The sequence below is a fragment of the Elaeis guineensis genome, chromosome 13 (assembly GCF_000442705.2).
Source record: "Elaeis guineensis isolate ETL-2024a chromosome 13, EG11, whole genome shotgun sequence".
Taxonomy (NCBI): domain Eukaryota; kingdom Viridiplantae; phylum Streptophyta; class Magnoliopsida; order Arecales; family Arecaceae; genus Elaeis; species Elaeis guineensis.
In genome coordinates this window covers 72198320-72221373 of record NC_026005.2, presented here as the reverse complement: position 1 = coordinate 72221373, position 23054 = coordinate 72198320, and the positions used below count along the sequence as shown (strand labels likewise).

At 37.7% G+C, this 23054-nt stretch overlaps 1 protein-coding gene across 8 annotated transcripts; it reads left to right on the top strand.

Annotated features, from left to right (window-relative positions):
- The first annotated feature begins 1381 nt into the window (after positions 1 to 1381).
- On the top strand, positions 1382 to 22098 carry LOC105056082 (uncharacterized). 8 transcript variants are annotated; one of them, XM_029267852.2, is made up of 10 exons: positions 1382 to 1638; positions 2165 to 3321; positions 5573 to 5773; positions 8605 to 9475; positions 9649 to 10313; positions 10403 to 12381; positions 12871 to 13130; positions 20004 to 20168; positions 20277 to 20383; positions 20927 to 22098. In XM_029267852.2, the coding sequence occupies exons 2-7, from the start codon at positions 2217 to 2219 to the stop codon at positions 12898 to 12900; spliced, it is 4851 nt and encodes a 1616-aa protein (XP_029123685.2). In that variant the 5' UTR covers positions 1382 to 1638; positions 2165 to 2216; the 3' UTR covers positions 12901 to 13130; positions 20004 to 20168; positions 20277 to 20383; positions 20927 to 22098. The 8 variants fall into 8 exon arrangements, with proteins under 8 accessions (XP_029123685.2, XP_073103676.1, XP_073103677.1 ...); XM_073247575.1 differs by having other exon boundaries at positions 20004 to 20174; XM_073247576.1 differs by having other exon boundaries at positions 20004 to 20383; positions 20927 to 21152; positions 21382 to 22098.
- Positions 22099 to 23054: the final 956 nt, after the last annotated feature.

The window sequence follows — 23054 nt, the reverse complement described above, 5'->3', positions numbered from 1 at the left end:
TATATTGAAAATTTGTTAGGTTGGATGCCTTACATGGAGATAGTACTCTGTAGATATGCAATAATTGTTCATATTCTTGAATTTTATTTTAATTTAAATCTAAAATTGGAGGTGTAACATTTCTATCATTCATTAATTACAGCTCTTGGCTCCACAAAATTGCAGCTATTTGCCTGCGAAAGAATGAGTTTTTGAATGGAAACACAAAATCCAAAGCATCCAAAGCGCACTCTTCAATTTCTTTCACGTAAATGCCTATCAATTTCTTTCACCAATTTCTCTCTATCACTTATTAATTGCAGCTCTTAGCCCTACAACAAAGATAAGTTTCTGAATGGAAAAGCAACAAGGAGTGTAAAAACTATTAATTGAAAAGCAAAAAAGTCCAAAGATCATGATTTTATGGCACTCAAAATGCATAATATATTAGATTATAAATCTAATACATTTATATTATTTATCTCACATAGGTCTCAAATGTAGGTATTTGAAAAGAGGAAACATCTCTCAGAAAGAGGGGATTCATTACTTCTCCAGCCAATAACAGCTTCAAATCTTAGATACAAAGTCTCTACCGTATCAACATTATATATCTATTATAATCTCTAATCCCTATCTATTATTTGTTATATATATATATATATAATGAAGATTCAGCTTCTGCAAATTTTCTATTCATCACTTGAATACTAATATCAATCATGCCTTAATACACATACTTGTTATTAAAATTTATTACCTAATATGCAATTGAAGAGATATACTCATTGAGTATACATGAATATATCCGAAAAAATGAAAAAATAAAATATCTCGCAAATCACACGAAACAATCTCTAGTTCTGTCCATAAGAACTATTCTGAATGATTCGCAACATAAAAGGCAATCTAGTTCACAGTTCTATTAGCCTTCTGACAAATATATTTGGCTTCCAAGGAGGTATATTCTCTAGTTGCCCACTGAATGTTATGCAGTAGAAGGCGGATTGTCATTGACATTGTCTGACTTTGGATCCATTTAATAACTAGAGTGGAATGCCCCTCCAAAACCAAACAATCAACTCTGAGACCCTAGCTTGCATTATTAGGTCCAATCCAAGCCGCCCTCAACTCTCCCCCAGGAACCATGGAATCCATGATCTGCCATCCACCAAAGAAATAAAAATATATGCTTCCCTGTGTTACGCAATATCCATAGTGATAATATTAAGATTTTTTTTTTTTTTTTTTTTTTTTTGCCGCCTTCACGTAGAACTAGTTCAGACAACTAATTCCGACCAGTAGAGTCCTGACCGTTGGATTCATTTTGTACGGTGGATCTCTGCCCATCTCATTGCTCCACGTCCGACACCACTATATTCCCCTCCGAGACCGCCTTCAATTAACCAACACTGGACTCCTCCTCCTACTTCGACCCCCGCGGCTACGGAGAGCGGAGGAAAAAAGAAAAAAATAAAGAAAAATCTTCTAGGTTTTATTCTTCCCTCGCTCGAGTTGGTCGAATCCGAACCCTTAAGGCCTCGCTTTTTTTTGGATCGGAATTCCCCCGTTTCGCTTCTCAATCCCTGAGGCCTCCGAACGATCCCCTGGGGGCGATGATGTGACAGTGGATCTGTACGCCGTTTTCATTGGAAAAAGGTATGCTTTTGGTTTCAGAATTCGATGGTGTTCGATTTATGAAGCAATGGAGTTCGCTTGTGCTTCTACTATTGGTGCTTGCCCTGTGTTTGCCATCTGATTCGGCTTAGAGGGTTAGGGTTTTGGATTATGTTCGTTAGATGTAAAAGGAATGGTTTTTGATCGATATTTTCGTGAAGATTTTGCTTTTGATACTGTTCTGTGACGAAGGAGTGGGTTCTAGTTGCGTTTTGGCCGACTGATGATCGGAGATACTGATAAAATTGGTGCTTTTTGAGTATTTTTTGATAGAATTCGAACTCATGGATTGATTTCCTTTTTATTCTACTTCTCCACATTTTTGTAGTGTCCAGCCTTGCGTAAATTTCTTTTCTTTTCTTTTCCCTTTTTTTTTTCTGGTCGATTTTATGAATTTCTGCAGCTTTTACTGGTAGTATAGAGAAAAAAATTCCCCCCCTTTTTTTTTTTTAAATTGTCCTTTTCTTCTGAAACAAGCGATTGAAAGGTTCTAGTGTTAATCATGTAGGAAACTCCAAATGGTGTCTGAACTTTAAAGAAGAGATTACTAAAAGTGAGAGATGTATGGACAAGGGAACTATGCCCGCCAATTTCAGCACGGGCAGCCGCCTCCTCCATTCCAGCAAACACCTCCAGGGCATCCTGCTCCCTTCCAGCAAACCCCTCCTGGGCCACCCCCTCCGGCTATCCAACATAGCCAAATGGGGCAGCCTTACATCCACCAACCTCCTCCACGGGTCGATGGAAGTGCCCCAATTGTTCCTTCCTATGCCTACCAAGGCCCTTCTTACCCTCCATCCATGTCAAGCCAGAATGCCAACCAAATACCACAACAGTTGCCGCCACCACCAAGAATGTTTCCACCTCCACCTCCCCCCTCACCAGGACAAGTTCTGTATAGGGCTCCTTCCCTGCCCCCTCCGAGTTTTCAACATGTGCCAACTCCTCCACACCCTCCTGCATCTAGTTTTGTCTCAGTAACACATGCCCAATTTGTGCCATTTGGAGGTACTTCAGTTGGAGATGCTCACCCACCCTCCCTTCCACCCCCTCTGCCTCCCCCTCCTCCATCTTCTCCTCCACCCTTTCCACCTTCACCACCTCCACCAGCCCCTCCAATGGAGGACCTTCCAACTGGTACCGAGGCACCTTCTATGGATTCTGTAGCTGATGGGGCCTGTTCATTAGAGCATGTTCCTGATGATGCCCCAGTTACTCCAGCCCAGTCAGTTGATAGTGCCCCTGTATCTGGCAGTTCACCCATCCATGAAGGTAATGGTGCTGGAACGAAGGTTTCACTAGTGGAAGGAGAAGTGTCAGCAGACCTCCCTCCATGTCCACCCAGGCCAATTGAAGAAGATGTTGTTCGGAATATTGAGGTGCTGTCTCATTTTATTGCAAAGGTTGGACCTGAATTTGAAAATTTGGCTCATACAAAGGAGGCCAAGAATCCAAAATTTGCCTTCTTGTTTGGAGGTGCACCTGGGAGTTCTGCTGCCATTGGGTATGAATATTTTCAGTGGATGAAAAAGAAATTTTGTTTTGAAATGGAATCAAACAAACATCCAGACCGGCCATCAGAAATGAAGGGTCCTTTGCCATCTGGTAAATTGGAAAATGAAGACGCATTGAGTTCACCTGCTGCATCGGACATGGATATGGAAGGTTAGTGAACATCTCTTGCTTCCTTCACACTTCTCTACCCTTGCAAATTCTGGGATCCATGAATCCTTGGTTGTCATTAAAATTAATATCCAAAGGTTGCTATTTCATGCATAGTCACTTGCCGTGCCAGTGACTGACAAGTGCGGCTTCCTTTCATATCTGTACTTGTAACAAGTCTCTTTTATACTGGTATGTGGATTTTGGCGCACATGGTCATGTGAATATTGAAATTTTAAGCTTGTGGGCAATTTCTCTTAAAATTGTTGCTTGCATTCCTTGTTGGGTATCTTTAAGATGATTTTCTGCTATATTTATGCCGCATTTATCTTAAAATTTGAGCAATTTTATAATCGGCCATGTGCTACCATTTCTGCATCTTGATGCATACTTGCTGGGTGCAAGGCAGAAGGATGATATGGTAAGCACTACTTGTTTTGTTGAATTGTTTTTATACATGTAAGCTTGTTTTTGCCACCTTTAGAACTTGTGATCTCCAGAGAGACTCTACTCTCAGAAGTTTGAAATGAATATTGGAGGAGTGAGTCTAAACCGAATTTGACATAGTAGCATTCCTGCTCCATTTCTAATTAACAATAGCATGCTGGTTGCTCCTAGTGTTTAGCTTTTTGGATGAATGCAGAAATGGCAACTGTTCAGTCACAAGTACTCCTCCAGACCGCAAGGCCATGGTCTTAATATGGATCAGTAATGTCATGACTCAGCTGAAAAATTCTTTTACAGAGAAAAAAGATGAAGGATGATTATCAGCTCGTGCATAAGAAAGCAAAGGTAAAAGTTTAATGGGGGAGGAGGAAGACGATGATTTTTAAGGGTGACTTGGGAACTTGCTAGTGTCAATCTTTAGAACAAATTTTGGAGCTTTATAAGTTCCTGTAGGCCAACATATATCCTAAGGACTATTCAGTTTTATTTACTTATGTTCTGTGTCTAAGCTGAAAGTCGAGCTTTGCATTTTCAGTGATCTATATTTTATATCAATTGATAAGCTTGATGCATTTATTCAATGGCTTTTGACAATTCTAAGTTTGTCTGGTGAGTGTTCCAACTTTGACACTTCAATGACAGCTGTTATACATTTAGAATTTAATGCATCCCTTAAAGTCTCATTTTCTAGAAACTTCTCCATATCTAATTTTGATTTGTGAATTTATTGGATTGCTTTCCAAAATTCTTTCCCTTTTTATTACTGTCTGAGAAAGAGGAATGGTTACTCTAATTACTTGCTGATGTTAATATGATCACCTTAACTAACCTTTATTCTACTAGGATGCAATAGCTTTTGTCTCAGTTGATGTCACACCCACTTAAATCCTCTGTATTCGCTCCATGACCAGCATCCAATGCTCTTCAGTCACTACTTATTGCTCTGACTTGATTAAGATCAATAGGTTTACATTGGCTCTGGATATTAGAATTATTCCTAATAAAGCTTTAGGTAACTATGGATATCATTTAATCAATATTATCATCTAGCAAGCTGGTTTCTTCTTTAATGAAAAGGAAGTAAGTCCTTGGACTTACTGATTTTCTGCAATCAGTGGACACTAAGGAAATAAAGGACTGATCTAAGTTTGGACAAATAAAAGAGAACCAGGTTTTGTTTTGTTCCATGCTTTCAGCATAATAACATTGGGAGTGTCAGAGCCTGAGGTAAGTTTTACATATTACTCACAGCAAGGCAAGTGGACAGGCATTTTTAAGGCAATCTATTCATGGAATGTAGTTACTGTTATTTACCGTTATGTTGCTTCTTTGGGAACAACTATTTCCCTGGTGCTTTCATTCTTTTCTGCTTCTTTAGCATGGACCCAGGTCTTGGTTCGTTCCATGCTGTGAGCATAGTAACATTTAGATTGTACAAGCCTGCTTTGTGTTGTTTTCTGAGTTCTTGCTATCGATCTCAGCCTTTTCATGGCTGCATTTAGTCATTAATTCTTTATTTTGGCCAAACTTGATCTTCTGGACCCTATACTCGGTTGTGAGGCTACTGCTTATGTCTTTGGCAGTTGGCTGTATTTTTTGCTTCTTCGATGTGTGGATGCTCTGTTGCATGTACTTCTCATTTTGTCTTGTTTAAATTTCTTCCAATTACACAGATCAAATCAGCTGTGGGACTTTTTTGGACTTGTGCTTAATGTTTGTTTTTTATGTTACTTTTTTAGTCAAAAAGTTGCGATGGCTTTTTGTTACATCGAAACTGAACCTTTTACCATATGGCACATATATCTAGATGATGTTTGCCTGCCTGGTGATGATGCTGGTTTCAACAAATTAAACACAGAAGCGACTGGAGAGTCTGCCTCTCTAACTAATGAAGGGGATGGTGTTGAAGAGCCAGCACCTCAGAGTACAACAGAGCTCATTCAGGAGGGTGCAATGTCTAGCACTGTATCCTGCTCAGGACCATCATCCTTACTGCAAGAAGGTGAAGGTATTGGTTTGAAACTCTTTATTCTGATTTCTCTTCTACTTATTGCCTTTTCTATACCTCATAATTGAATATTCTGCTTTGAAAATCAATTTGTTCCATTTTGTTTGTTACAGAATAATAGTTTCATCTGTTTATTCCTTCATATTTCATTCCTTTGTTGCATGAATTGGTTATAATATTCTGCTTTATTTTCAGATGACTTATCTCTTGGAGATGCTGTCATTTTTTGGCACTTTATTTTGGGACTATTGATATATTTTAATGAGGGTGGATACTGGATACTTCATAAGGGAAACAAAATGGTATTGGTTAAGAATAAGGAATGTATTTGATCTCCCAACAACTGTGGTGGTCATCTCAAGTTCAGCTGAGAGAAAAATTTGTTGGATATTCATCGGTTTTCCTCTTCTTGTTTCTGTATAGTCTAATGAGACATGTTTTCCCACTCTTGACTAATGAATAGGAACTGCTTTATATCCCCTGTTTATCCTTTTTATTTATGCTCCCTTTTTAGGCCTAGTTTGGAGGTGGGATGGGGAATTTGGGGAAGAGTTTTGGGTATCGGTATAATAAACTCTGTATAAAGCAGGACAAGGTGGATAAGTCTTTTTGTTTTGTTCAGATAAATCAATTTTATCCTCTGCTCACGATTACGTTGAACGATTGCACAACTGACATTACAATGATTATTATTAAGCTAAAAGACAAAAATGCCCTTCTATTTGTGGTTTTTTGGCTAATAAATGGGTATTTTGGTCATTTCAACAATAAAGGCAAGCCAAAATATGTGGGGATGACACAGGTCACATGGTTCACAAGGTATTGCTGGTGTCAGTCATCCCGTGTTCAACTAAAGTGTAGGAGATCAAAATTTGTTAATTGCAAAAAAGTCACTTTGTTACTGCATAACTTGTTAAACTCTTATTCCACTTAAGTGACCTATCTCTGACACTGTTGTTTCTTCTGGAACTCACCTCACCTCAGTCGAGGCTCATGTCCTACTTGACCTTTCTGCAACATTTGCCAGACTGTTAGTGTTGCTATAAATTAATAAAACCAGTGTTTGAGTTATATCATGCTTATTTCACATCCCGTTACTACCAAAAACACTCTTTAAATGCCTTATGCACCCTTAGAGTTACCGAATTTTCTGCTTTACACCCACAATGTTTCAGCATTCTGAAAGCTTAACCCAATGTCTCATCATAGAGGAAGAGTGGATACCAACCATTGGGCAGATCCTGCTTGGTAATGTCTACAATGTCAATACTTTAATATATTGACCATGTCACTGTGTTTTAATATCAGTTGAAACTTGCAAGATTAACTGTACCATAATGACTTACAATTACAAGTTTGGCATGCAATGATAAATAAAAGCATGTCCAATATCTACAGTCTACTCTTTATTGTGCAAACAGTCTAAGAATAATGTCTTTCCTCCCTATATCCACACAATTTACGTCAGTTCTCTACTATTGAATGTTGTGGCATAACCCACTAACCTGATCCCAAACCATCCTGAAACATAGGGTTTGTGTATGAAAACCAACCCAATAAACTATTGGTTTGGATCTGTCTCGAAATCAGACCCATAGTTTATTGGGTTGGGTTTGGGGTTAGGTAAATCCATACCCAAGAAGGCCAATCCATATATGCAGATATGCAAACATATGTATATGCAACTTGCACATAAAAAAATAAAATAAATAAATAAATAAATAAATAAATAAATAATATATATATATATATATATATATATATATATATATATATATAGATACTTAAATTCATGTTTGTAGGTGTATCTATCAATTTTTCTTTTTAAGCATAAATGAAAAATGAAGCAAAGTGTAGTTAGACTGCAACCCATCTTGTTCTACTAAATCCTTATCCATATCATTTATGGTAGTCTTTTTACAATGAATTTGTTTTGATTTAATGTTTATATCGAGCTTGATTATTGTTAGGTTCTTTTCATGCTTCAAGTCTTTTGATTGCATTGATGCTTAAATAACAAAGTATTAGTCAAATAGATACCTTTTTTTTAATATTTAATTTGTTATATTTTAATATCATTTTTTTACTTGTTTGACAGTTCATGAGATAGCATTTTGGTTGTGTTAAATGATCTTAAAATAGCTAAATAACTTGCCATATAACTGATTTCTACCCCACACGTGATCTGATACCTGACATTTTTTGAGTCTGATATTGGATATGGGTGTAGAGTTTTAATTGGGTTCGGGTTGGCCATCTAACAAATAGATTTTGGGTTTGGGTATGGACATGGCCAAACCAAACCTGAAGCTGACGTGCTGGCACTTCTAATTGGATGTCCATGCCACAGTTTAGGCACACCTGTTCAGGAGGCTTTTTTTTTTTGGGGGGGGGGGTGGCGACAACTATTAAATTTCAGGTAGTCTTAGAATTTTCTTCAGATACAAGATTTTCTATATTTTTCTAATAAACTATGTCTACTGCCTAGTATTTTGTATGCTTGCATATATTTAGAATTTGAATTTTTAAAATGTTCTTATGATGATCATAGAGGGTGCCTTTATGCAACATAAGATTGCTCCGTTGTGACTTGGAGGTCTGAGGTCATGGGTTCGGAACATGGAAACAGCCTCTCTGCATGTGGGATTAAGGCTGTGGACATCTGACCCTCCTAGACCCTACAATGGTGGAAGCCTTGTGCATTGGGCCACCCATTTTCTTATGATGGCCGCACTGTAACTTATCTGTCTTTGGCTGGGATTATATCGATGTGGTTTTCATACTAGTTACTTTATTCTCAGACAAATTATCAATCTGATACTATTTTTCAGATCAAAAGGGCTCTTCATTTATCAAAGATGTTAGTCCAGTCAGACCTTTACCTGGTGCTGTTGAGTGTGCTGTACATGACAACATGCAACAGCCTGTTAGGCCACTAACTCAAGATTCTAGCTGGGTCAATGTTGTGCCAGCTGCTGCCTGTGGCAAAACTAAAGAAACTCCAAGGGTATTTGTTAAAGATGGAAGCCCATTCTGGCTTATACAAGGTTATGCTTCGGATGACAGTGGAGAAGATGATGATAAAGACTGTGTGGATAGCATCAACCCTGATCGCACCTCCCCATCAGCTGCTGTAGGCAGGTCAGACTTGCAAAAGGATAAGGTATATGAATTGCCTCTTAATTTTAGCCCTAAGAGTCTTCCTGAGACCAAGAGATCCAGATTGCAGACCGATTCAAGTTATTCTTTGTCCGCAATGCCCAAAGAAGCTACTCCTTTTGGTTTCTCATCCCCACAAAAATCTTCACCACCAGGTGTTATCTTTGCTGATCCTATTGGTGCAATCAAAAATGTGTCTGATCTTAGTAATCATGACCAACATGATGAAAGACTGCATGATAAGACTGGAACTTGTGAACCTTCTGAGGACAATACTGTGGGAGGCAAAAGTATTAATCTTGACTGTCAATTCACTAATCTTCACTCAGGGGATGCAAAGCAGGACTCTACTGTACCAAATGTGGATGAATTTGGGCAATTGGTAAGAGAAGGTGTCGGTGATAGTGACTCTGATGGGATGCACAACAATGAAAAACATGGTAAAAGGGTGAGGAGTTGGAGTCGCAGTCGATCACCACAAGAGAGTGGTTGGAGTTGGAGTCACAGTCCTAGGAGAAGAGACAAACATAGCCTATCTTGCAGGTACAATATCATGATTTTCTATGTAATTTGGTATATATGTTGTTTAGTCAAATTATTTTTGGATATTTGAGATTTCAAATGCTTCGTTGCAATTGCCATCTGTGAATTTGTATTGATGTTCATGTGAAATGCAGTGCAGTCTGAAATGCCTCATATACTTTGTTCTTTTTCAGCTTGTCCTCTACAAGGAGCAGGAGTAAGTCACCGCCAGATTATAGGCAGACAACTATTTTTGAGAGAGGAGATCAGGATCAGCGTCCTGAATGTTTCAATTTTATTCAAGGAAGGTGCTTTGATGGAGCATCTTGTCGTTTTCTCCACCGGGATGTTGGCCAAAACAGGGACAGGCAGCCACATCGTACAGACTTTGCACAAGGTTCTAACAATCATGATGGGCATGATGATAGTCTGGCTTCTGAAAATCAGTACCATGCTATGGGTTTAGTGACAAATATGGATATTGAGAAATCCGACAGTGTCAATCTGGAAGAAACAAAGAGGTTGGAGGTGCAGACTGATGAGAAACTGTCTGAAGCCATGACTAAGATTACCCATGATGGAATTTTGGGTAAGAAAATTGCATTGGAGTCTATGACAGATGATGCAATACTGAGTTTAAAAAATGATACAGGGGAACAACAAATCACTGATCAGGCTTCCGAAGATATTATTAGTCCAGTGAAGGAACCAACAGAAATGGAAATAGTGCAGGAGGCACCTAAGATTAATGATGTCAAGGAAGAAACAACTCAGCCTCTGCAAGAATCCTCCAACTCTTCACCTTCTCATAAATCTGAAGGGCTGCTTAAAGAAATTGTTTCAGGACAAGCTAACTCAGGTGAACTTGTATCTTTTCAGTTTCTCAAGTCACTTGTGCTTCCACTGCTATTTTGGAATCTCAAAATGCTGTTCATTTTTCTCTTGCAGCGGGTCAAACTGTTCAGGCTGATGCATTTCAAAATCAGGTCCCTTCTGTTCCACCATATTCAGAAGATGCTCTAGTATCTCATACGTATCAAAACTCAAGTTCCGTGAGCTATTCATATGCAAATCATGATCCTACAAGTCAGCCTTGGAATCGAAGGTTGCTTCTGAATGAGTTTCCACGAGCCAGATTTTCGGTGCCAGATGATAATTCTCAACCATCTCAACTGCTACCTGCACCTCAGGGGCATCCTCTTTCCTTCGTTCCTGCTGACAATATTACTGCACCATTTGCGTCACAACATCCTAGACAGAATCTCCTACCACCAGTCACAAGCCACTCGCAGCCTCCGCCCTCAGATATGTTAACTTCCCACCGACCACCTGTGGCTAGTGATTACCATTCTCAAAGTGTGTGTCCTCCAATCTCCATGTGGTCATATCCCACTCTGCCACCACCTCCACATGTGAATGGATTGCCCAGCAGGCCTCCCTTTCCTGCAACAGAATTTTCATGCATGCAGTTTCAGCAAAATACTATGCCACCTAGAAATTATTTTTCTCAGCCTTCTGTGGGGCCCTATCCTCAGGTGGAGCTGATTCGTTCTCAGGTAATTGATTTTCATCCTCGACCTTTCCAGTCAATGGAGTCATCTCATCATCCTCCCTTGCATATGGATGAGTTTAAATGGAGGCCTTTGCCATTGGGGAATCAGCAGAATCATCCATTTCATGGAGCAGATTGGTTATCACACCCTCCTATACCTGAAGGTTCTCAAACCATCTCAGATTTACGACAGGGGGAATATCATCAATCTTTTCATGATGATGTTCGAATTCCATTTCCTTCTCCACTGCTTAGTTCTTCCAGTTTGTATTCCCATGGCAGTGCTGTGCATCCTCAAGCCCTTTCAAATCAATCACAGTCTTTCTTGGGGAATCATCTTCCCCCAGGGTTTTCCTCTAGGGAAGAGTTCCCTACTGTCAGGAATTTGCCTCATTCACAACCTTCATATGACCAGCAACACCTTTCCAGCATGAATTTTCCTTCAAATGTGGGTGGCCCAGGCATGAATTTACCTCAGCTGTCTGATATTGGGACACCAAAAACATCTATCTCAACCCATTACAACCCGTTTGCATCTACTTTTGAAGACCTGCCTGTGAGCTTAAAGTTTGGTTCTAGTAAATCTGATTCTTCATTCAGTTCAATCCATGGGCCATTAGCTGGTTGTGGTTCAAGGTTGACAGATTTGCCACCAAATTCGAGAAGATCAGGAGAGCAATTCTTGCCAAGAGGTGCTGGTTATTCTCATGAAACTTCTGCAGAAGTGCTAGCTGATGTGCACAAGCAGTTTGTTAGGGATCCTGCATCTGCTGTCCCATATGATCCACTCTTTGACAGCATCGAACCATCTTCTAACGCACTCAAAAATCTAGATCATGTTCAAGAGCAAAACCTGGCTGCTAATGATACAGGCATGGTGCAAAAAATCAACAGCTTGACCAGGTCTTTGGATGTTGAAGATAACAATAGGCAGAAAGATGGCACAGGTGCTGAACTTATGTCTGAAGTTGATGAATTTGGTGAGGTGGCTACAGATGTAGAGGTGGATGCTGTTGAGAATGGGAGCCCTCAACAAGTGGATGCGAAAAACTGCAGTGCAGTCATTCCAACTGAAGGAGGGAACACTGCTGCAGGAGAAATTGAGATTGACCATGTTCGATCACCTGGAAAGAAGAAGAGCAAGGATTCAAGGTCACTGAAACTTCTCAAGATTGCCCTTGCAGATTTTGTGAAGGAAGTTCTTAAGCCTTTGTGGAGACAGGGAAACATAAGCAAAGAGGCATTCAAGACCATTGTGAAGAAAACAGTGGATAAGGTTTCTGGTGCAATTCCGAGTCATCAGATACCCAAAACACAGGCAAAGATTAATCAATATGTAGAGTCGTCGCAGCGAAAACTGACCAAGCTGGTGATGGTATGTCCATATTGCTTAGACCATACATTGTTATGTTCTTTTTTTATTTATTGCATATGTTTAAATAGGAAAATCTCATATGAGTATTTCAAGCTTCTGCACCCAAAGGTAATATCTTTCCCTGAACATTATATATTTCTCCAGTCATCTGTTGTGTTCTACTGATTTGAGTATGAATTCTTTGATAAATAAAAAAAGATACTTCTTGTTGGATTAAATATTATCGATTAAGAGTCTTATAAGAAATATTCATGTCTTGGTTTCAATTTCCATATCTAGATCTTTACTTGATTGGAGTCTTTTGGTTAAGAAGGAATGTGCCCCACTATTGATAGCTATCAAAAATTGATCCTTATGTGGTTTTGTTTGTTCATTCCAATTATTTATGGTCAATTGATAGTGGATTTTCCTTTTCATATAAGACTAAAGGTGTTCGATTGCAATTCCAATATCTGTCTAAAAACCAATTTGACTTCCTTTTATCTGCAGGCTTATGTGGACAAATATGTCAAGATGTAGATAGTGACTGATAACCATGGAGTACCTTCTAGAGCAATCTCCTTTCCTCTCCACCATACACACACAGACTTGCTGGTGGTGAAAAATCTTTTCATGAGAGTTTGAAGGCTTGATGAGAGAGATTGGCTGCACATAAGGCATTTATTTTGGAGCAGAGCGGCTGTTTCATACAGCCCAGGGATTTTAGCTGATAATATTTCTCTCAGCAGTTCTGTGGAATCAACAGACATGTATGTATGAACCCATATCTGGATGGTTTTTGCCTTTTTGACTGATTTCTGCCAGTCATCAGTTATAGGCATCTGATTTATAAAATATAGTGTGCTTTACCTTGGCAAATTTGTTTTTGTTATGATTCCGCATGAGGCTCCAATTAAGGAAGCCATGATGTTACAGAGTTACTCCTGGCTTTGAATTCCTTAGTAACCAAATTAATGAGTCTTTTTTGTGTTTTGAACATAGATACAACATATCTTTTATACTCAAAATAAATTTCCCTAATTTTGGACTTTGATGGAGGATAACTTGATGCACGACAAAGCTTGTATATCTTAATAATTCAACTAAGTTTAGTGGCTCAATAATGTTTGACACTGTATCATAATATAGTTTTCGTATGATTTAGTAGAGAATGCGTGGAATAGTCTTGTGAACCATTAAAAGTGATATTGACACATATTTTACTACCTATATTTATGTGGTTGAGGGCTAATGCTCACCTTCAGTTGATGTATTTTTTTTCCTTCTAATTGGCACATGAAAATTTTAACATGTAGTCTTCAGATGCTAGCATGGACCTGTATGCCTTGCTTAATTGTAGTTTTAAAGGGATTTTTATGTTCCTCTAACTGCCACATGAAAGTTTTAACGTATATCATGGACTTACATGCTTTGGTAAATTGTAAGTTCTAAAGAGATTCTTATGTTCCTAAGGTCTTCTGTAGCTAGGGTTGAAGGATGTTGATGGTACCTGAAGTACCCTTTTAAAATGAGGTTTTTATAATAGGCCTTTGACTGAAGAAAAGTATGTGATGCCCGTGAATATGAAAAATATTTAGAAAATTTGAATAAGTCATAGCTATTATTTGGAGAGTGAAATTCTTCAAGTTACTTATGCTTCTGTCATTAACTAAACTCCCTTCATATGGGAGAACTATGAATATATTGAACAGGAATTGAGATAAAAATCAACCTGTGTATGTTTATAGTTATCCAGTGGAGAGTGAAGTTCAATATTTTAATGAGATGCCAAAGTCAATTGTAATATGGTGTCTCAACAATCATCAGTCAACTAAGAAGTTAAAAATGGTTTCGTTTTATAATGTGTTGCTTCCATGGATTGTTGAAGCACTCTGGCTTTTGCCCTGTATTTCAAGATTGAGGGGTTTTTGATGTGCAGTTCCATATTTGAATAGGAAGCTGAAGATTACTTTAAAGGTCATTTGGGATTTGATTTATATAGGCTATTAGGTTTGGTTGCATGGAAATCCATGGAAATGGAAAAGGAAAACTAAATCTTTTTATTGAAATGAAAAAGTTATCCAGAAACGCTCTCCGACTTTGCTATGTTCTAACGAAACAAACAAATAGAAATGGAAAACTAGATTTTCCAAAAAAAAGTTTTCCAAGCAGTTTCCCTTGCATCCAGATATACCAATAGAAAGAGGAATCTTGAGAATTTCGAACATTCTGGAAGATAAGCTTTTGTAGGTTTTGTAATTTGCTTTGTTTGCTGATTGAGCTTCCTATTACGAATGCTGGGATTAAGCAAGAAACAACAACTCCGCATTTAATTTATAAGCACACAATTGTAACTAAGGATCAAAGCGTGCCATCCATCCATGCTAATGCTGGTTGCTTGCTGGCATGGTATGTATCATGCCATGCTATGTTGAGCTGAGCAGTGTTTGTAACATGCCCAGCTACATGCAAGGGTGTGTGAGAAACAAACAAAATGGCCTGTGCTTACTTGAATCACTCTTGACTAGCTTGCACCAGGAGGGACCAATATGGGTGCATGTGCAATTGTGCAATGCCTTCTGACAAAAAAAAAGAGGCTAGTTTTTACTTGAATCGCTCTTGACCAGCTTGCACCAACATGGAGCAATCTGGGCTGGCATGCAAGATGTGGGGGCATGCATCTCTGTATTTGTGCTGTTAATGTGCTTTCACATGACATACTGCAGGGTGTTAAGCACAGTACAATACCTGAAACCTCCATCAATTAGTAATCCAAGTTTGTCGACACACAAAATTCCATCTGAACTCCTTTTGGGTTTGTCAATGTCTATTCTAAGGTTTTTAGTCTCGGTGGGATGGGGGGCATCCCAATTGTCCTATCCTGTTCGTGTGAAAAAATTGGACCGAGAAAAGGTTAGGACTCCAAAACCCATCAACGTGGGGAGAGAAGAAAGGGAAAGAAAGAAATGGAGGAAAGATGGAAAAAAGGAAAGAGTGAAAAGAAAGAAGATAAAGAAAAATAAATGGAAGAAAGGACAAAAGAAGAAAAAGAAAAGAAAGGATGAAAGAAAAGAGAAGCGAAGAAAAGGGAAAAAAGAAAGAAAGGAATAAGAAAAAGAAAGAAAAGCATGTAGGAGAAAAAGAAAGAAAAGGAAGGAAAGAAAGAAGAAAAAAAATAAAAAGAAAAGAAAAAAAAAGGGGAGAGAAATGGAGGATATCTTTCAGGACTGCTATCGGGATGAGGTAGGACAACAAGATGGGCTCATTCCATGGAGAAATCAGGACACCCTCATCCCATAGGATTTAAAACCTTGATCTATTCTATGTTCATTCTATTTGCTCTCCTGATGAGAATTAAGGCATTTTCTAGAAAACTCAATCGACACAAGTATTAAGGCACTTTCTAGAAAACTCGATCATATGCATTGATTTGTGGGATCTAGATAGAAGTTTCATGAGATTGTTCCATATATTTGTCTGCTTGAGATGTTTAAGTGAATGTCTGAATTGATGGGATACTCCACAGGTTTTTATGTTTCCAACTATTTCTTGAAGGTTGAAAGATATGCTACTTCATCTGGGACTCCTCGTTTCTATTTCATCAACGTCTAGTTCTCACTCTTGTTGTCAACACTTTGAAATGATGACCAACACATTCATCCATAGATCTCTTATATTATTGAGATGTGGGAGTTGAATATAATGGATGACAAAATTGCGCTAGAGGGATGATCACTTATCAATTTACAGCGAAAGTATGAACTGAATTTAGAGTTTTATGGATTAAAAGGTGTAATACCATGGTATTCCGTACCGGCCCGAACCGGTCGGTACACCCCGTATCGTACCATACTGGCGGGAACCGTTTCGGTTCAGGCCGGTTTTTCGAAAAATGGTTTGAATCGGACCGAACTGGTCAGTTCGGTGCGGTATCGACCCGAACCGTCTGATATAAGATAGTTTGGTCCGGTACGGTACCGGTTTGGTCTGGTTCGGTTTGGTTTTCTTTTTTATTTTAGCCATTGAATGGGATTTTTTTTTTAATTTTTTATTATCGATATGGTCGGATACCGTACCGATCAGAAATCGGTACAGGCTTTGGTACCGGTTCCTAAAACCTTGCGTAATGCCATTGAAAATTACATTTATTACCTAAATCAAGTTGTAAACCAATTCTATCACCATTGGAACTGTTGTCTAAAAGCCTAGCTTGGAAGCAGGATTAACGGTTCAGTAAGGCATCTGTTCTTGCTTACCCAAGGATAAGGGATAACATGCTATTTTTTGGAGTTGAATAGCTCATTCTTGACAGTTCAGTCAATCCCTGGTTAACTGGGGATCAACAGTTCCTTAGGTCTCCTGGTATCAGGTTTATTCACATTTCCTATTCCTCCTGATTATCAAAATGGCCAAGAACACGCTTTATTAGCAAAAGTTAAGCATGAAGAGAAGGGCATATTTGCCTTTGAACCAACAAGAATCACTGTAGTGACAATTGTAGTATGGTACAATGTAGTCATGAGTTGGAGATGAAAAATCTGTGCATAAAAGAAGAATTTTTTAGCCTTACCCTCAAAATAATTATATACCCATTGTGGATAAAAGAAAATTATGCTGGAATTTCCAGTTCTGTTTCCATACTGGGCCTCAAAGTTTCTAAATAAGGAGTTGAAATATTCACTATCTGTAGGAGATTGTTACATTATTATAAATCTATTTTAGGTGACAATGCAGAAGCTCTTTATGGTGTTTAAGCACCAAAATCTGCTATTTTGAGTTTTTGACCCATAAGGGAGTAACAACCATGGCATATGGTTGGACACTATATTTTTTCTGAATGTGGTAGGTAATGTGTTTGAAAGGATAGCAAATTATTAGGGCATGCGAGAATTTCAACCTCTACAAAGCCTTCTACATCTTTCATTCCATGGCAAGTTAGTCTATGTTAGGATGTAACGAGGTCTTAAATATGGGTACCAAGCTGGTACTTTTTCCCCAATAGAACAGTATGTAGGGCTGCTAATGGGTTGGGTTAGACTGGGGCATGCTTGACCCCGACCTGACCTGACTTGATTTGATCCGATTACCCGAACCCAAACCAGTAGATGATCGGGATGGGTCAGGCCTGGTCCATGGAATCATTTAGATTGGGTCGGGTTTATGTATGACTATGACCCAATCCAAGATACTCAGGTTTGGGTTGGGTCCGATTCATGTCCAAGTCTACATTTATTTACTAACAGGATTTCATGAAGAAAATTTTGTTCTTCTAAATCAAACTGAATTTGACTACCACAAAAATTGTTTGCTAACATGGTCAAAACTCCACAAACTAATGTTTATCTAGAACTGTAATTTGCCTTAAGAGGTTAATAACCTTAACAGCTGATCTTTTTAATTTAGTGAGATTAGCTTGAGCACTTTTCTCTTACCAAAGGAAAGAAGAAATGACTTGGAATACTTCTTTGCTCAATTTGGATTAGGTCAAGAAACTAATAGGAAGACCCAAGGTAGAACCATATAGCATACGGATTGGGTTGGGTTGGGTCAAAGTATATGAAATTCAAATCTGAAATGAACTGTGAAAGAGTAATATTTGAGCCTGACCTAGCCTGATGGGTCTTAAAGAATGCATTAGGTTGGGTCTAAATGGGTTGGGTCAAGTCGGGTCATGTGTCAACCCAACCCATTTGCAGCATTAATGGTATGGTACTGGCATATATGGTGTATAATGAAACCTATAATATCAAAAGAATGAAAAACTGTTAGTATGCATGGGTACAGTTGGCACAGTATCATCAACCCGCACTGTTAGGACACATACATATTGGTACAACAGATTTTCGTGTATCCACACCTGAATCGGTGTTGCTTTCGTATTGGAGTGCTATGGTACCATTGTTTACCATTCCATTCCAGTAGCTTATGTATCCAGGGGGATGTATTGCTGTTCTCCACAATAGACATATATGGAGCTTGTTGCACCAAATTATTAGCATTAGTGGAGGTAAATTAGATGGATTTAGTGCATCCTATTTTTGGATTACATGTAAATCAAAATATCAAATGAATGCTACACAGGGTTTCGTCTCTCGGCACCTGAACCGGTGCCTGTTTCATGTTGGAATGGAACAGTACCAATAATACCGTCTCATTATAATCATTTATGAATCCATGGGATGTAATGCTATTCTTCTCAAATGGATGGAGCTTAATGTACCAAAGTATAAGCATTAATAGAGATAATTAAATGGATTTAGTGCATCCTATGTTGGTTTATGTGGAAATAAAAATATCAAATGAATGCTACTGATCTTAAGTGCTACAGTTTTGATAAATGTTGATCAAGCTGATGAGTATTGTTCCTTTAGCAATCTAAACTTTGGACTCAGATACCCTTTTCCAGTAGAAAGTAAATTAAAATATATGCTGATCTCATGAAGCTGTAACTGAAGCAAAAGGAGCTGCATTCAGTCATGATCACAGGATAAGTCCATCTTCTTCTTGACAAAATGTATAGGGCACATCCAGAACTTTAAGATATTTCTTTAATGTTACCCCAAGATAAAGTGGACTGAGCATATTTTTCCTCGGATCAGAAGTACTTATATGATGCTTTTATAATTGTCATTACCAATAGAGCTCCTTAAATGCTTTGGAGGAAGTACGTATTAGCATTTCTCACATGAGTTGTTGCGGGAGCTGATGGTTTCACAAATATGTACACATACATTTATTAGCCTGAAATGGCAGCATCTGGTACAGGGATGTTGAGGCAAATGAAGTATTTTTTATGGCTAGTACGCTGTCCATAATGTATTGAAGAATGAGTGTGAACCTTATCAGGATAGATTGTTGGAAAAGCTTGATTAAATTGTTATCTGTTATTGATTGAATGTGTCACTTCACATAGTTTATTAATATTGGTGATACAGGGGCCATGGGTTGACAGGGATTAGCACTCTTCAGAAAAACTTTAGGTGATAGTAACAGTTTTGGATCCAAAAGTCTTGCATACTGAGGTATAAACTTTTCATGGATCCTTATTGCTGTGGAGGTTTTTGCATTCTTTGAGAAGGCCTAGGACTCAAATGGAGTCAATGACCTTGTGGGAATCTTAAATTGGAGTATGTTTCACTCATCAAGTGTATTACTAGAGGTCTCACTCACATGACCAAATTTTACCTTACCTAGGCCTTAGCTTGATTGTGAAGGTTTTTCAGTCAGAAATGAAAATGTGCCTAAATTTTACCTTATCTGGGCCTTAGCTGATTTTTCAGTCACAAATGAAAATGTGCCAAACTTTTACTTTATCTAGGCCTTAGCTTTATTGTGAAGATTTTCCAGTCACAAATGAAAATGTGCCATAAGTACTCATTCCTTATTTGGTTGAACTCATTTTGATTTTTTTCCCTATTTTGGTGCATCATTAGAAGTGAAGCTTTGTAAATCCACATAAAATGAACAATTCTCATGCTACCAAGCTTAATTCCTTTGCTGGTGAGATAAAAATCATCTGCTAAATTATCCTTTATCCTGATGCCAGTTACAATCATAGAGCATGTGTTTTATAGTAGTTACAATGATTGTTGCTGCTGCATTCAAGACTATGGAATCTAATATTTTGCTCAATCATGGTTCAGTTACATGTGCTGAATTTATGGAAGATGAGGAGATCGTGCCGGAAGAAGAAGGAAGAGAGAGGAGCAGCCTTGTACAAATGACATGTGGCCAAATGATGTATAAAGAGACACGATAAACTGTAAATAACGGGTATGCAACCTGAGCCACCCTCCTTGTCAAACAAGGTAAAGGTAATCAACAATTTTGCAGTTGCCATGTTTTATAATGTCTGCTTGTAAATGATGTGTTTAAAGTCAGTCATTTTTATTCCATTTATCTCATGAATGATCCAGACAAATATTGTTTGATTGCAAAGACTTGATGAGCTGGTAGCAGGGAAGCATGCTCAAGGAAGTTGCACTGATTGCTGTGAATGAAACTTATATGGTGTACGGTGAAGGTATTATATAGCAGGATTGATTCCCTGATTATAGAAAAAATTGTCAATCAATTCACTGGTAGTACTTTATCTGGATTTGCATATGGCATGTTAGTAATGGTGAAAATGGGGAAACCAACATAGGTTTTGTATCATTCATTCTAGGAAAATTTGTTATAGAGCACTCCCAATGCAATATGTTACTGTGTTAGTGCTAACTCATGGTACATTGAAGAGTAAATTCTCGTGTGCAGCAATGACAGTTGTTACTTCAGTTTTGTTGCTTTCACCAAGCTAGTGAATTTTAAAGTGTTTACTGAGGATAGACTGCCACCTACTCTCGTACTACCATATGACCTACCATCACAATTATATCTTTTCATTTTTGCTGTTTGGTTAGTTGATGATAACCTTGTAGCTTAATTTTCTCTGCTTGATGTCCGGTGATGCTACCAAGTTTTCAGAGCAGGTGGTTATTGATGGGTAGTGGTACTGCCCACTTTTTAAAACTGGAGGTTTAAAATGTGTTTTGTGCAGTGATACTATCCAATTTCTATGTCGCAGGATTTAAATGTTGGTGAAAGAGGATAAAACTTATGGTGACAGGTCAATTGTCTTTCATTGAAGGTGCACTCATCAGATTGAACAAACCCCAACCACCACCAAAAAAAAAAAAAAGCCCATAGAAAGAAGAAAAAGCAAAAAAAAAAAGAGGATTTTGCCGATTCCATTATGTGGTGGCTATGGTGACAGACTTGGCTGGGGTCCTCCTTGTGAGTTGATTGTTAAGGTGTCTGACTTTTATCGCCCTCTTCTTTTTAGAACTTAGCCTGTTGTAATGTTGCTTGGATTTGGAAGCTACAAGTTTATCCTTAGGTTGCTTTTTTTATGTGGGAATTAGCATGTTTCCGACTTCCATGTTGTGATATTTTATTGCAGCGTGGTTATCATATCCAAAGGTATCGTGATCCTGGCCCGGAGTATGAAGAGTCTTTATCTCGTGTGTTTCTTCATTGCAGATTAGCTTCTGAGGTTTAGAGACAGTCATCTATACAGAATGCTGATTCTTTTTCATCTTTGTCCGTGGAAGAATTTGTCCATATTGTTAAGGGAAGATTCTTTAGTCATGACCAAAAAGGAGAAATTGGAAGCACAGGTCATATCTTAGATTCCTTGTCATATTTGGTGGGTACGGAATAAATGTATTTGTCATAATGTTAAAGAGTGCAAGATTAAGTTTTTAGAAGCTTCTATTTAGGTTTGAGAATTTTTTTAGTTTGTTGTTAAGGGATTTTTGATGATAAAAGTAATTTCTGATTTTATTTTGTAATTTTTATATATTTTTTTAAATAATATATTTATTTTAGAAGTTATTTTATTTTTTTAAGATCAATTTTGATGATAGTGTGTAGGAGTAAAGTAGTTTATGAAATGTAGTTTTTGTGTATTGAAATCGATTCTTTTATGGCAGCCGGTGGGGTTACTATTTATGATATAATGGATTTGATGGCGGTGCTGTGGGCTGTTTGGAAAAGATTGTGTTATGTAATTTATATATTTTGAGCTTCACATATTTATTTAGAGGTTTCTATTTAGATACGAGAATTTTTTTATTTGTTGTTATGGGATTTTTGACGGTAGGAATAATTTGTGACTTTCATTTTGCAGTTTCTGTATTTTTTTAAATAATATATATTTTTTAGGAGCTATTTTACTTTTTCAAGCTCATTTTGATAGTAGTGTGCTGGAGCAAAGTAGTTTGTGAGGTACAGCTTTTATTATTTGAAATAACACCGGTTCTTTCCCTGCGGCCGATGGTGGTGTTACTATTTCTGATACAACGGTTACAATGGCAGTGTTGCAGGCTGCTTGGGAAGGATTGCGTTATACTATTTTTATGCTTCAAGCTTCACATATTTATTTAGAGGTTTCTATTTAGGTTTGAGAATTTTTTTAATTTGTTAAGAAATTTTTGTTAGTAGAGATGATTTGTGGCTTTATTTTATAGTTTTTATATTTTTTAAATAATATTTTTATTTTTAAGAGTCATCTTATTTTTTCAAAATCAATTTTGATAGTAATGTGTTGGCGGTTGGAAGGTGCAACTTTTGTTATTCGAAATGACATCGGTTCTTTTACGGTTCCGGTGGTAGTGTTGTGGGTTGCTTGGAAAGGATTGTGTTATGCTATTTACATACTTCGAGTTTCATATATTTATTCAGAGGGTGATTCAATGGCAATTATTAAATAACTTTCGGACTAACATACTGGTGTGAATAGGCTCTATCCTCTTTTGCAAGATTGTTGAACGCTTTTATGATTATTATTATCTTTTTCAATTTTATATATTTATTATGAAGTAAATAGTATTGTTGATTGGATGCTTTTGTATATGGTGAATCATATAGGACCTAAGACAACTTTGCATATTTTTCTAATTCAGTTTAGTAATATTTTATTTTTTGATATCCACGGTTGCATTTTTTTTGAATAATATAGGTCATCTAATTTATCAAAAAAAAAAAAAAGAAATAGTATGTTCATCACCCCTTAGTGTATCACTAATAAAAAACCAATGTTATGCATGGGATTCAATTAATTCATAAAAAAGCAATTAGCTTCCAGCCTCCCACCCGATTGAGACTCCAAAATGGAAAAAGAAAGGAAATATTCAACACAATACCCAAGCCAT

Bases quoted from the DNA above. Each gene is read 5' to 3' on its own strand.
- LOC105056082 (XM_029267852.2), top strand. From the start codon at position 2,217: ATGTATGGACAAGGGAACTATGCCCGCCAATTTCAGCACGGGCAGCCG. The intron at 5,774-8,604 runs GTATTGGTTTGA...ACTATTTTTCAG, and splicing joins CTTACTGCAAGAAGGTGAAG to ATCAAAAGGGCTCTTCATTT. The intron at 10,314-10,402 runs GTGAACTTGTAT...TTTCTCTTGCAG, and splicing joins TTCAGGACAAGCTAACTCAG to CGGGTCAAACTGTTCAGGCT.